Source organism: Microcebus murinus, chromosome 17 (assembly GCF_040939455.1).
Source record: "Microcebus murinus isolate Inina chromosome 17, M.murinus_Inina_mat1.0, whole genome shotgun sequence".
Classification (NCBI taxonomy): Eukaryota; Metazoa; Chordata; class Mammalia; order Primates; family Cheirogaleidae; genus Microcebus; species Microcebus murinus.
Window position 1 is genome coordinate 54,154,657 of NC_134120.1, and position 15,613 is coordinate 54,170,269.

The 15,613-nt window shown below is 43.0% G+C and overlaps 1 protein-coding gene across 6 annotated transcripts in view; it reads left to right on the forward strand.

The window, feature by feature from the left end:
• Positions 1-15,613, forward strand: part of PTPRM (protein tyrosine phosphatase receptor type M) — a 790,604-nt gene that overhangs the window by 757,127 nt on the left and 17,864 nt on the right. For 3 of the 6 annotated variants that reach the window (XM_012745922.2, XM_012745923.2, XM_075993672.1), the window contains 8 exons: positions 892-1,008; positions 1,765-1,815; positions 5,884-6,038; positions 6,297-6,432; positions 8,125-8,274; positions 9,099-9,272; positions 10,216-10,347; positions 13,778-13,903. In XM_012745922.2, coding sequence (XP_012601376.1) covers positions 892-1,008; positions 1,765-1,815; positions 5,884-6,038; positions 6,297-6,432; positions 8,125-8,274; positions 9,099-9,272; positions 10,216-10,347; positions 13,778-13,903 — 1,041 coding nt within the window. The remainder of the gene's footprint in view (positions 1-891; positions 1,009-1,764; positions 1,816-5,883; positions 6,039-6,296; positions 6,433-8,124; positions 8,275-9,098; positions 9,273-10,215; positions 10,348-13,777; positions 13,904-15,613) is intronic. The other 3 variants (XM_012745929.2, XM_012745925.2, XM_075993673.1) reach the window with 1 other exon arrangement.

Genomic DNA, 15,613 nt, shown 5'->3' on the forward strand with positions numbered 1-15,613 from the left:
AAAGAAAGCAAGAAAGAAAGATCAAATTCAGCACATTGAGAAACACAGCTAGAGTTATAGAATTCATCCATGGAGGGACAGGGACAGGAGTGGATGAAACTGCCAAGAATTCCAGAGAGGCAGAAGAGGCTAAGGCTGGGGGCTCAAGATGTCCACGTGTCCCTGCCCCACCACTGATCATGCTCTCCTCTCATCCCATGCTTTCGCTGATGTCTGGAAGAGCCACCAGATTTTTTAGAAAACAAATTTGCAAGGAGGAGCCAAGTCTAACAAATTGCTTCTGCCTGAAAAAATCCTTAGGTTAGAGGCTTCAGATAATATGGAAAGACAGTGTTCATATGTTATGAAGCTTTTTTATTGAATTTATGTAGATTAAAATGAATATGTGGTTCTAACTTGGGAAAACCACATAGCTACTCCTTCTTCAGAAAAAGATAACTCTTTAGTATTGATTCTGATTTTCTGCTCATTCCTCAAAAATTTTCAATTTCTGAAACTAGAAGGAAATTTAGAACTAACATTCAGAAGAACTAAATTATTGCAAACTTTCTTTCATAGTTTATTTTTCTAGCCATTCCCTGTGTAGAGATGCACAGGAAATGAATGGTTACTTTAACTGGGATATTTGTAGTATAAACATAATTTGTTAACTTTAGACCATTTTTTTTAGGCTTTACCTCTCCCATAACTCAAATTTTATTCTGGGGAGAAAAAAAAAAATAAGTGATCTAAAAAAACAAAAAGACTCAAAATCTTGCTCTTGCACATACAGTTAACTTTTGTTTGTGTGCAAATTTTATCCTATAAATCATAGTGTGACACATTATTGGAAGAACTCCAAAAAACAAAAATGCAATTCTAAACCCATAATTTCCTTTGTGTTTTCTAAAGGTCAAATGCTGCAAATACTGGCCAGATGACACAGAGATATATAAAGACATTAAAGTTACCCTTATAGAAACAGAACTACTGGCAGAATATGTGATAAGAACATTTGCTGTTGAAAAGGTAAGTTTTTGTACTAGTTCTAAAGGCTATGGTCGGACATAAGTGGTACTATACCGGCCTCATTAACTTACCTAGAAAAACTTATATGTGGCCATACCTGAATGCAGGTAGGCTCTATCTGGTGGTTTCTAAAGATTGCATCTTGCACTCTGATGCTGTAATAGCTCAGTTCCACCTTTAAAATAAATCATTCCCATTTCATAAGAATCTGTATTTTGCAACTAAACCAAACGATAATGTTATTTGTTTATTTTCTTTTTCTTGTTAACCTGGTAAATATTGTTCTGCCCATCTCTCTTTGTTCACAGAACAGAGTTTGTTAAATTTTGATAAATGTCCTTCCAGTTTGATAAATGTCCTTCATGGTGTATGTCCATATGGGTTTCCTGGTAGTGAGTTAGTATCAGTGTTGAGACACAAGCCTAACTCCTCCTGGAATCCCTCACTTCCTTGGGGCTTTCCAAGCCTCCAGTTTAATATGGACTGATGGATTTTCCAGGTGGAAGTGACCTACCTGGAATCCTAAGTGACTGATGTCCATTGGACGTGGGACATTCTTGCATGAAGCTGGTTATTCATTCATGCTCACTCCCATACTGATGTTAGCCTTTGGCACTTGCTGGTGTTGGGTTGGTGAATGCTGTGCTTTGGTTCTACTCCGCCTCATCCCATGTGCATGGATGGGGCTTCTTCTCTGGAAAGCACTGTAGGGCATAACAGGGAATTTCCTTATCCCCCCTCTTTCTGCTGACATAGGGAGGGGCCGGAGGTGAAGCAAACTGCAGTCCATCCAGAGAAGTGTCACAGGTAGGCTGTGGGGAAAGTGGAGGTGACCTGGCTGAGAAATGCCCTGCCTTCCGAAGGTCCACAGGCTTTCCTATCAAGAGCTGATGCTCCATAACTGAGCCTGCACAGCTGCAGTGGACTTGGCAATTTTGCCATGAATTTGTTCTGCTAACACTCATTTAATAGCAGGTCCCAAGGCCAGGTTCACACCTATAATCCTAGCACTGTGGGAGCCTGAGATGGGAGGATCACTTGAGACCAAGGATTTAAGACTATCCTGGGCAGCATAGCAAGACCTCGTTTCTACACAAAATTAAAAAATTAGCCAGGCATGGTAGTACATGCCTATAGTCTCAGCTTCTTGGGAGGCTGAGGGAGGAGGATCACTTGAGCCCAGGAGTTCAAGGCTACAGTGAGCTATAATGACACTACTGCACTCCAGCCTGTACAACAGAATAAAGCCCTGTTTCTTAAAACAAAAATAAAAAGCAGCTGCCCTTGGGGGTCATGAGTTACAAGCAGACTACCGGGCAGATGGCTCTTGGCCTTCCTCTCTGTAGTCTGACTGCATCTACACACATTTGTCAGATTAACAAGACCAGTTTTAGGAAGTCAAGGAAATTGCAGCATCTGCTTATTGGCTAATTGACCCTGATGTTTTGAACTACCTTTCCTGGTTTGCAGATCCAAATTTGTCATAGAATCAGAAGTCTGAAAAGACTTTATTTTAATCTGTTTCTCATACTATTTAGCATTTTTTTTCCTAGCCTGTCTTTTTTAATAAGCAGGCAGGAAGCTTGGAGACTTCAAAGAATGTGGAGTTCTAGTTGATTCAATTCTTCAAGTTCTGAACCTCACACTTTGATGTCGAGTTTTTCCTTCTTAGGCAGGATTGGAAAAAAAAAAAAAAAACACATGGAGGATTTTTGTATGGCTCTTGGCAAGAGCACTCATGAATAGCTGCATTAAAACAGATAGTGATAAAAGACCTGCAATATTTTTTTTCTTTAGGAAAGAAATCATCCAAAAGCCATCACTTAAACATGGAGTTCTTTGAACAATAGTCAGCTCTCTAATAAGCTAAAAATGCATCTCTCTTGCTAGAGGAAGGATTTGTTTGTTTCTTTGCTATTTTTTAGCCTCTTATTATACTTTCCTGCGTTCCCAGCTGCACAGAAATGTTTCTGAAATACCCAGTTATTTTAGTCATGAGACAACCAGTGAAGAGGTGCTGGAGGGAAGAGAAGGAAGAGGAGCTTGTTAATGCATTTGGGGAAATCAAAATGACATGTTAGTGGTTTTCTAACTGGGCAATTGGATCTTTAAGGAAAACAAATCATTAATCCTTTCGTAGAACATTTATTGTAGGTTTTAAACTTTCTCATTAGAAGGGAAAGAAAAAAACAATTAAGCATGTACTTTGAGATTCCTGCAATTCCAATTCTATTTTGAGAGCATGTTGTATCAAGGGACCTAAAGGTGAAATGGATTGGGGCTCCACTCTGCAAAACAAGCAGCTGTAATGCAGTTTGAAACTGATGAATTCCTGTTTTGCATTGGATTGTTGCCTTTCCTTTCCCACGTTTCTGATGATTCTAAGCTAAACAGGTTTTAAATAATGTATAGTGCCCATTGTGTCAGGAGAAAGACAGCTCAAGAGTGTCCATAGACACTGTGCTGTCTGGTGAGTCTGTCCCTGTGTCCTGGCAGAAACGAAGTTGACAATGACCACTGAATCCTCTCTGCCCAGGAGGAGCCTAGGACTCAGAGACAGCATGAAAAGATCTTCCTGTCTCAAAGACAGAACATGCACTTAGTGATTATTCATTTCATAGATGTTTATTAAGCACCTACTTTGGAATCTTTAAGGAAAACAAATCATTAGTACTTTCATAGAACATTTCTTATAGGCTTATTGTATAACTTGTGATCTTCCTTCCCATTATATTATGTGGGAAAAGTAAGTGACTATCACTTTTTCATATGGTATTAATGCTTACTATAATGAAAAATAAAGAAAAAATATAATTAATATCAAATTGGGAAGTTTTTAGACTATGATCACTGATCACATCTGTGGATGTTCATCCCCAAATGTGTTATATTACAAAACAGCAAAACAAGAAACTGCTGTGTCAGTGAACAAGAATGGAAATTGGATCAGAAGCAATTTCCTTTGTTAATCTTGTCAGTAGTAAACATATTTGAGGAAGAGGTTCCTTTTGGGAAAAGGTTTTCTGCATTCCAGAAACTGACATCTACCTTGCTCAAAAGATCGGCTAGACACTGTAGTTCAGGGCTTGGGGATGCTGGAGTTGACATGTAGCAAAGCTAGAAAGAGAAGTCCCCATCCCCATAAAAACCAACCCTCTAGTAAATGGCAGAAAGACATGCCCTTTCGTCCCCTTTGGAATACATAAATATTTCTTGCTGGTAAGCTTTGGCAGCTCATGAGATGCATACCACCCCTGCCCGAGTAGTCACACACAAGCCAGGGGAGCTCTCTAGGGGGCTGGAGGGGGACCCCGGTTCCACTGTGTGTCTTTCTAATGGAGACTTTGGGACTAGCCAGATGTTACTATGGTTTCGATGATAAGAAACTTGGGATCCTAATCTCCTAAAAATATTATTCTAGGATCACAGAAGAGCCTGTTTAGCAGATGACAATGTTGATTTGCATTTGTGAATCCCTGACTGCTTAATTCGTAATGCTTAAAGTCCAGTAAAGAATAGCATTTTCAAAGAGAAATAAAGCTTCAGCATTTGTGAGTTATTAAACTAAGACATATTAACACATTGATGGCAAACAAGTCTTATCGTTAAACCTGTAATTGTTTGCCTCTTCTGGTCTTTCAAAGCACATAAAAATTCTGGATTTCTTCTTTGCTCACTAAATATGTGTGAACGATGATTGATGGGGAATGTGATAAGGTTAATGAGTGTTTACTTTCAAGATATAATAAAACCGAACCCAGGCCTAATGTAATGCAGAGAAGGCATTCAGAAAACAGCCATGGAATGAGAGAGGGGAGAAAGTCACATTTGATCCCAGATTTACATGCAGCCTTCATTCTGGAAGTAATTTCTGTTTTCAAAACACTCTTTTGCTTTAAATCACAGTCTTAATACATAGGCTCATAGTTAGAAAACAAAATTGATGGGTATAAATGAACTTAATTATTCATAAAACAATAGTAAATTAAAAACAAAAACAACCCTAAAATCTCTTTCCTTCCCCTTCCCTTCAGTTGAGGGGCAGGCAGCCCTCCCTCCTGAACTCGCTGACCTCACCTAGAACCCAGCAGAAATACTCTGCATCCTGACGGTGGATCTGGCTGAGGGCCCATCCCCTCCGCAGACTGCGCAGGCCACGGGAGGGCGTGCTGCTGTAGCCCAGCACCCCGCAGTGCCGCAGTGCCTGAGCGTTGTAGTCGCGCAGGTTGCTGGTGGTCGGATGAATGGGTTTAACGTTTACCCACATCAAAAAGAGAAACCTAACAGATGAGCTGGGAATGAAAATGAGTTCTCTGACCTGTCGAGTTGGGAAGTAGTCCTCATTCATCCTTCCAGCACAGGTTCTCGGAGCGCGCACAGCGAGCGCGTACTGCTCTTGTGCCTGGCCAGAGACGCACCAGGATGCAGAAGAGCCAGAGCAAGGGTCCTCATTGCAGGAGCTGGTACTGACACCCAGATGGCCCTGGACGCCTTTAGGTCCCTGTTCTGTGCCTTTCTCTGTGGACTCTCACCTGACCAACACACCTCATGGTCTAAGTAACACAAACTTTTAACATAATCTACTTTTTAGAAAGGAATTTCAAAGAACCCAACAGATCCATCTATTTGCTGGCATTGTCCATGTAAATTAGCATTTTCCCCAAACATCATCTCCCCTTTCACACCCACAGACATCTCCTGAGTGGGATATGCCTTCCAAACTGTGTGTGGGGTCTGAGGATGCCCTTCCTCCCCAGCAGTCGGCTTCTGGCCCTAGACTTACCACTGAGGGGTGCGTTTCACTCCCTTGGTGCTCTAACTTTTCATTTATTTTCCCTTGTTCTCTTCTGGGTCGTGGCTGACCGACTCACGCAGAGAGGCGTTCATGAAATTCGAGAGATCAGACAGTTTCACTTCACTGGCTGGCCGGATCATGGGGTCCCCTATCATGCCACCGGCCTGCTGGGATTTGTCCGGCAGGTCAAATCCAAGAGCCCGCCGAGCGCCGGCCCGTTGGTGGTGCACTGCAGGTAAGCAGAGCTCCGCGCCTCTCCGAGGAAACGCCGTGGGCGGTGGGTATGGGCCTCCTCTGGCTCTGGCGGACACGTTTCGGAACTTGAGAGTGGTGATGGCTGCACAGCATTATGAACATACTAAATGCCACCGAATCATACTTTTAAGAGGGTTAATTTTATATTATGTGAATTTCACCTTAATATAAACTTTAAAAAGCAGCAGCAGCAGCACAGTGGTCCTTTTTCCTTCGCTGACATACCCTTTTCACTCAGTGCTGGCGCAGGGAGGACCGGCTGCTTCATCGTCATCGACATCATGCTGGACATGGCTGAAAGGGAAGGGGTGGTGGACATCTACAACTGCGTCAGGGAGCTGCGGTCACGGAGGGTGAACATGGTGCAGACAGAGGTACTGCTGCTCGCCACCCGTCCCGAGTCCTGGTCCCCTGTCTCTCCTGCAGCCCCACCGACAGAGCCGAGGGCAGAAGAAATCCAGGCAGTTGTCTCTTCAAGGGATACACCTGGCAGCCCACTCCCTCCCTCCCTCCCTTCCTCCCTCCCTTCCTTCGTTCCTCTCTCCTTCCTCTTCTTCCCCCTCCTCCCTTCTCCATCTTTTCCTTCCATTCCTCCTTCCTTCCTTTTTGCTTGCCCTTTCATAAACAAATAGCCAAGAGCTTTCCAGGTAACAGAATATATAGCCAAGAGCCTAAATTTGAACGTTTTTCTGTTTTAAGGGACCAAGAAGTCTCTATATTAAGTAGTCAGGGTTTCAGTGTCGTTCCTTTTTATTGTTGTTTAAACTAGCTGGTAACCAGAGCAAGACCACCCTTGAGAACGGCTAGGCATTTGCCAGGCGGCTTTAGGATTACCTCTTCTGTCCTTGTCCAGGGTGCTGGGAGAAACAGTAGGCTCCCATCCCTGAACTTTCTGCCCAGTGACTTGGCATCTTGGGAATTTGCCCATTTTGTAGAAGTACTTCATGCTAACTGGTAATTCCACAAATTGAAATTCAAGGTGTATCAGGAATTTAACTTTTTAAGAAAAAGTATTTCATCTTGCTCTTAGTGCCTTCATATTTTCACTAATAGTGATTGTCATAAGTAGGCGTTACACCCACCCCTGGAAAATGATTCATGAGGTAGAACGCAGAGCAATGAGAACCCCTTATGTTCAGGTTGTGCGTGGAAGTTTGCAAAAGCCTCTGCAAAACCTAATCTCCCATTTTTTTAGCTCACATAAAAATAACAGAAACTGTAAATGCTGCTTTCATGGTCTCTTTTCCTTAGAAAGGGGATACTGTGTTTTAAAGATAATAATAATATATTTTTAATGTACTTTATGCTTGATCCATTGTTGCCACATGCATTTTCTCACTCAATCTTCTTTTTTGACTTGTTGTCTAGGAGGAGTGGGACAATTTGGGGAATTAAGAGTCCTAGTTATTTATAGAGATTAAATTAACAGTAATAAGAGACCTTTTAAACATCTCATATAATTAAAGATCAATAATAAATATGGTAAAATGCTACTAATTAACTATAGGGAAAGTCTATGCCAAATCAGAATTGGAGGCTCCATTTTTTTAAACTGTGGACTTACTATATGTATGTACAAGAGCTCTTCTGTGTTGTGTATAAGAGTTTTCATAATTATCACATTAATTAATGTTTTGAACTAAGTTTTAAGTATTCAGAACTCTTTGTCTTCCTGGTGATGTCAGATTTCCCCAGACCTTCTTTGCACTATTGTTTTGATCAGCAGATCCTGTTATTCATTATAGGTAGATAAAGTTCTGCTCATTCCCCATCTGAATATTGGGGCCAGATTAGGGGGATGGGCATTGCAGAGGTTTTTAGCCACAGTTGCAGTGTCACAGTGCTTGCTGTGCTTCGCGCTGGGGTCTGGGCGGTTCTAGTCAGGCTGTGTGATATTCTGCAATGGGCATCAGTCTCCTAGCACTCAAGTCCTTGCACCTGTCTCTCTCTGTGGAGAGTGTATCTTGTTGACATGGTGCTCAAACTGACACTGCCCTTCCTCCTTCTCTAGTTCTCTACAATTGCCTTGATTTCTCTGCTACTAACAGTTCCATCTGATTCTCCAGGAGCAGTATGTGTTCATCCACGACGCTATCCTAGAAGCCTGCCTTTGTGGTGACACCTCTGTCCCTGCCTCCCAAGTTAGGTCTTTGTATTATGACATGAACAAACTGGATCCGCAAACAAATTCAAGCCAGATTAAAGAGGAATTCCGGGTAAGTTATGCTCAAGGGAGAGACAGTTGACTGTAACTTCGCTCCTTAAGAAGTATCTCAGTAGTTACTGCTTGAACCAACAGAGGATTCCTCCCATCCAAGTACACACCAGGCCCGACCCTGCTTAGCTTCCGAGATTGGACGTGGTTTAGCCATAAACAAGGATTCCTCACTTGGAATATTTTTGGCTGGATAATTCCTTGTAGCGGGGCTGTCCTGTAGGATGCCTAGCAACATTCGTGGGCTCCACCCACAGATGTCTATAGCGCCACCACCACACCAGACCTGCACAGACATTGCCAAATGTCCCTTGGGGGCAAAATTACCTGGTTGAGGAATAGTCTAACAAAGCCATTCCCACCACCCCTCCCCTTTGAAAGCAGACACCATGTGCTCCAAGCACTATGGTTTCTTGTCCACAGGGGAACCATGGGTGGAGTCAGTCCACAGAAATGTGTATTAAGAAAACTTTCTGGGCCAAAGTTTTCATTGCATTCCTCACATTCGTGTTTTATCTAAAGGTATCTGACTCTGGGCCAAACCCTTCCCCAACCTCTCACCTCCCACGTCCCCAGGTGTCCAGCTAGTGGGACCTGATGGCTCTTAATCTTTGGGATCCACAGTGGCCCTCTGCCCCTGCCTCTGGCCCCGAAGTCTGATAGGCACTGTCTGTGGACAGAATCTAAGGAGAGAAAAGAGAAACAAAAATCCAGCTGTGGGGGGAGGGGGAGGGGGAGGTTGGGAGAGGGGCCATCTTGCAGTCAGCTGCAGGAATTTACTGTCAAGCAGTTCTCTTCTCCACGTGCCTTCCTTTTGTCGTGTAGACCCTAAACATGGTGACGCCGACGCTACGCGTGGAAGACTGCAGCATCGCGCTGCTACCCAGGAACCATGAGAAAAACCGGTGCATGGACATCCTGCCCCCAGACCGCTGCCTGCCCTTCCTCATCACCATCGACGGGGAGAGCAGCAACTACATCAACGCTGCCCTGATGGACGTAAGCCCTGCCCTTCCCCGCGGAGGAGATGGGAAGCCTTTCTCCAGGGGAGCGCGCCGCGGGCCTTCTCGTTCTGCGCATCCGCCCCTGTGTTTTTTACGATGCAATCTGTTTTTTCAACAAGAAATAGATTTCAGATTCCACATGTGCTTTTGTGTCAGGGCTGCCATTCTCCGTCTCTCAGACGAGCAGTCGGAAGTGTTGATGGTGAACACGGTGCGGCTCCTCTCTGAGCGTTTAGGCTTTCAACCTACTGGCCGGAGCGAGAGACAGCCATTAAGTCACCGTGGCGGGGAAATGGGTTAATGTGGTTTGTAGCATTTTTATAGTTCCCTTTCCTCCTGCTTTAGGCTGTAATGGACGTGGGGAAAGATACAACTCATTACTTACTATCAGTTTGTTTACTTCTTGCTCTTCAAGTGATGGGAAACATGAATGGGTATTTTCACTGCTAATACAGAAATGTCAGCTCTATTGGCATGATATCATAAAAGATACTGAAACTTGTTCAGACCTCTCCAGAGCTGTCAAAAGCATGTGTATGCTTTATGGCAGGCATAAATAATACCGTCACATGTACAAATGACAAGCAAACCCACTTTACAAAAAACAGAACTATTTTAATTATGTATAATTTTTAAAAAGTTAAATTTTCTGCCTTAAAATAATTATGTATAGATTTGATATTGCCTTTCTACCAAAAATATAAAAGAAAATTGGTTAAGGTACTTATTAAGTTTTCTTAGTATCAAAGTGAGACTATTTTATCATTGTTATTCTGCAGATAAATTTATATTTACTCTGTTTTAGTGTTGATAGTGATAGAATTCAACAACTTAAATATGTTCAGTTTTTTGTGCCACAAGTTTCCTTGTGCACAAAATAACTTCCTTCCTTCACAATCTGCCAGGTATATTTGGATCTTTCTTGTTTGTGTTTGCAGAGCTATAAACAGCCTTCAGCTTTTATAGTCACCCAGCATCCTTTGCCAAACACAGTCAAGGACTTCTGGAGACTGGTCCTGGATTATCACTGCACATCTGTCGTTATGCTAAATGATGTGGATCCCGCCCAGGTGAGAACCGAAAATTCTTGCAGTCAGAGCTGGGTCGAGTTTGTTTGCACCTGGGAAGTACAGGCCTCGGTGCCAGATCTCAAACGCCAGTAGAAAATTGAGAACTGGAGATGCTAAACAACAATATTAGAAATCAGGTGAATTAGGCATTGGAACAGAAACTCAGTTGAAACCAAACAGGCTGGATCATAGATAGTAGAGGTAGTGACAGGGCCAGACAGCCCTGTCAGAAGTTGAGGTGTTCCCAAAAGATGGAGACACCCACTGGAGGTTTCCAAGCTCATAGACAGAATCAGAGCTCAGCAGGTTCCTGACAGGGCAGAGCTGAAAGCAGAGTGAGCCAAGCAGACAATGGAGAAGGGGTGTCAGCACGATGCAGCCTCCACCACCCTGGAGCTGCTGTGTGTCCCCGACACGGCTCATCTGGAGCCTGCAGGGAGAGATTGTCATCTGGTGGGTGAGAGGGGACACAGGCAAGCAGTTCTGAGGAACAGCAATTAGTCTTGCCAACTCTTGGGTATAGATATTGAAAAGAAATGAAACTGAGACTTAGAGATAAGAGAAGCTCAGAACGATAAATGGGGCTTTTGCGAAGCTCCTCTTAAACACAGAAAGAGAAGAACTGGACAGTGATGAACTCGGTATCAGTAATGAGGGTAGAAGCATTTTCTTAAAAGGAGTTGTCAGGCAGCGTCAGCACAGTGGCCCTCCAGGGCATTGGGGGACAGCTATACCAGTCACAGACTTAACCACCATGGCAGTGCACATTACAGAAAGTCTGAACTTAGCATGTTTTAAGAATAAACTTGTTCTGGAAATGAAATAATTTCCTATGTAGTAGAGACAAATTCTTTAAAAAAAAAACAAAAAAAAAAACCTGAAGTATTTCAGCATCCAAATTGGACAGGATTTTCCTTCCTAAACTCTGTTCTGTTTTGTTGCCATCAATCTGCCATAAATGGCATGGGCATTTAATTCAGTTCTATAAGGTTTTAATTATGTTCGAGGCACTGCATTATATTTTCAAAGCTCTCGCCTGAAAGCTAGTTAATGAAATGATAATGATAATCTTTGTTCTCATCCAGTCCTTTGGCTTGAAAAGCTTAAATATTTTAGAGCTCTTCCCCGTTGACGCTCGCAGAAGGTTAGACTGCAGCCATTTATAAAGACAAGCAGACGCCGTGGCTTGGGGAGCTTCAAAGACGCAGCTCAAAATAGAACCAAGGATCCCAATTTTCTAACTTCCAGTGCCAGGGGTGAAATTTCACTAATTCAAGATTCTTTAGTCACAGACAGTTCCAGGATAAGGGACTTGTTCCCTATTTAGAATCATTGTGTATTTTTCCTAATATGAATCTTGAAATGCGGTGATAGACCATTTTTGTTCATATTAGTGAACAAGAGATGTCACTGATTCTAGTGAGTTCTTTTTGAACAACTGCATTTGAATTCTAAAGCTGCATTCTAAACCCAAACTCTCTGGACTCCAACCAAGCCTTGGCTGAGTGTGGTAGGGAACAAAAAGACTCCACTTCTATTCAGCGGACAGAGCTGATTTTCAGAGTGAGAGAAAAGAGGCTCCTGGGATTCAGTCTTTTAGCGAACACTAAACTGTGCATTTGAACATAAAGGCTGTGCAATTGTACAAGAATAGCACTCAGCTATTTTAAGTATTTATAGGTCCGGTTCACGGACGTGTTATGCACCATTTAAGCCATTTTCTACACCGTTTGCTTGGGCAGAGTATAGAATGCAATGTGCCAAGAGGCAAGCACCAGGCACACCGTTCATATTTCTTTGGTGTAAATAACAAGCTTCTAATCAGGAGCTTCAGCGGAGAGAGCAAGCGGAAAGCCATGCTAGCTCAGTCTGCAGAAAAGTGGGCAGAATGGTTCAAATGTGCATGTTACGGCTTTTATTACCATCTCCACTTCCCGTCATAATGCCTATGAATGTTAACAGTAGGTACCCTTGGGTATCAAAAAATAAAATAAAATAAACATCAGCATGTCATTATTTGACAAGGCAGTTTTATAACTTGCCACCAGGAAGTGCTGGTGAGGAAGGAAACATTTCATGGAAGCATTATTTAAAAATAAATGAATGCAATTTATAAAATACATTTTGTAAATGTTGGCTGAGCTAACATATCCTTAGTTGTCCTACTTTCATTCTTAATCATAAAGTCCTAACCCTTAACTTTTTTGCAGTACAGAGAGAGAGGTTACTGTTGCATTCGGCCCACTGTTAACTGAAAACGATCTTGCAATCTTGGATACACATCAACCTTTGCAATCTTTGACAATGAGATTTTAGATCCTTTGTAAAATAAAAGTCATCAAAAAAAAAAAAAAACTTAACCAGTGCATTCTGGTTTTGCAGTACATCATTCTATTCAAAATGGGTGATGTGTTTTTCATCTGCTCTTGGTCCAATAGAAACAGGCTATAAAATGATGAAGTCATTCCCCTCCTGCCTCTCTGCAAGCCCTCAGGTACATCAGAAACATAAAAGTTAGGTGCTACTCCAAAAAAAGTCACTGGAATACAAAGTCCCAAAGGAAGTTTAACTGCAAACTTTAAATGTTTCAGGGCTTAAAAAGGGTTTTTGAAGAGAAAAGATCTTAGGGGTTCTTCCCGCCTGACTAGCTGCAGGTGTAGGAATTTTGTGGGGTGGTGGCAATGGAAGCACCTCATCATAAGCCACCACACTCAGCACCATTCGTGTGGCGCTGAGTCCTGCAACACGTTCATGCAAAAGTTCTAGCTACTCAGTGTCACTGATACCTGGAGTTTTAGACTCTAGGAAATCGTGTTTTAATTAGAGCCACCTCCAGGTAAAGCAGCAAACATTTGTTGTTATTACACCAGGTTTTCTAGATCTGAGCTGGGAGGGTTTAGGTCAGAACATGAAAATGCAACCCAACACTGTTATCACCTTGTCACAAAACAGCCTGATTCCCAATAGTGATTATAAGTCACCATGCAAGCCCAGCCAGCAGCGGGCGGAGATCTGGGCATTGACAGGTATGTGTGCCACCTTAAGTACCTCCCTTCTTGGATTGGCACTACTGCCTCTCCCCAGGGCCTGCGGAGAGTTTCTTTCAGCAGACAAAAGAGGTCACACAAAGGGCTGTGTTGACTGCCATCTGCATGACCTCCTTGGAAAACAGAACTTTTTTGTGGGTAAAAGATGCTTTCTGAGAAAATAAAGTCCTAGAAGGAGGGCAGGTGCAGTTGAGGAACCAGACAACAAGAAAGTCCAAGTTTATTTGCTGCAAGGAAAAAAAGAGAGAGAGAAAGAAAAGAAAATGAAGGAAATGAGTGAAGTCTTAGGAATTAATGAATGTCGACATCGACCTTATCCAAACTGGTAGGAGTAAATTCGTTACCCTTATAATTAACCTCGTATTTGTATGTTTTGAATTCAGCTGTGTCCACAGTACTGGCCCGAGAACGGAGTGCACAGACACGGCCCCATCCAGGTGGAGTTTGTGTCTGCTGATTTGGAGGAGGACATCATCAGCAGGATCTTCCGTATTTACAATGCAGCCAGGGTAAGAGCAGGGCCAGGAGTGCTTGTTCTGGTTTCCTTGATTTTCTTTTTCCTTTTTTTTTTTTTTTTTTTTTTTTTTGAGACAGAGTCTTGCTCTGTTGCCCGTACTAGAGTACCATGGCATCCGCCTAGTTCACAGCAACCTCAAACTCCTGGGCTCAAGCAATCCTCCTGCCTCAGCCTCCCAAGTAGCTGGGACTACATCCTTGATTTTCTGACTCATTGACTATTTGGAGTACCCCTGCATGTTAGTCACTGGTCTAGGAGTTTGGAATACATCAGTGAACAAAAAACCAAAGATCCCTGCCCTTGTGGAGCTTCCAACTCTTCTATTGGGAGATGTGTTAAAGAAAACATCCTTCGGTGACACTTGTTAAAGCACAGTAAGGCAGACTTCACCCAGGGCTGTCCCAACAGGTGCCGAGACTGGGGGTCACCGCGCCAGTGTCCTGCCCTGGCGAGGAGAGTCTGGGCTCAGCTCCAGATGCAGTGCCGGCAGGTGGGGGTTTACGGCGGTGGAGCGTGGGGTGGGGTCAGCGGACGGAAAATTACTAAGAGAAACGTCAGGGGTGTGGGGACTCTGGCTAAATCCACCTGACAGGATTCTTGCTGAAGACAGGCCAGGTGACCAGACGCCACCTGGGGTGGGAAGTGCGAGGAACCTGGTGGGATCTCTGGGACGATCAGATGTCAAGGTGGAAGGGTTGCTGGACTGACCAGCAGGGGTTGCTGAAACTGATTTCACGACGAAGTGCCTAGGCGATGGGCCTAGGAGAAGGCGCAGGGGCCGGGCCAAACTTTGGCCAAGGAAAGAATCATTGTCAGATGACAGTGAAAAATATATATAACAGTTATAATAATAAATGTACGTTAGAAAGTGATACATGCTATAGGAAGAAGAGTGGGGCGGGGTTTTAGAACGTGCTGGGGCCATGCACAGGGAGGAAGCGTGGCTCCCTTCTACGTACAGATGCCCTGGGAGTGGAGAGCTGGGGAGGTGAGGAAGGGAGGGAGCCAGGCGTGCTCGCAGGGTAACCCGTGCAGAGGTGCTACGCAGGGGGCCTGGCCTGGTGAGCGCCAGGGACAGCAAGAGGCTGGTGTGGCAGGAGCACGGTGAGTGGAGAACGGAGGCGAGAGTCCAGGGTGGTGTAAGTAGTTCACCCGAAAGGAAAAGGGTGGAGCCAGGGGGCCTCGCAGCCACTGCTAGCATTTGGGCTTTTGCTTTGAAAGAAATAAGGGGTCACTACGGGGTTTTGATAGAATCACATGGTATAATTCACATTTTTTTCTTTAAAAAATCATGTTTCTTTATTTAAATATGTATTTGATACATTGAACAGATTATTGCTACTGAGTAATATTTCTAGTATATTCTTCAGACACCATCTATGATCAGTTAATCTGATTTCCAGAAATTTACTTTATTAAAAGTGGCATTTATCTGTATGCATTTGACATTGCAGTTAATTATATTTGGGAACATATCTACATTTATAATTACAAACCTATTACATAGTTCCAGAACACTCTAATAAAAGTAGAGTATATATTCTTTAGAATACAAGAGCATCTTTCACCAAGATAGACTGTACACTGAGACATAAAATATATTAATATATTTAGATAAAAATAACTTGTTCTTTGTCCTAAAAATAATGTTAGAAACCCAATAAAATTAAATATCTAGGAAATCTTAAAATACCAAGAAATA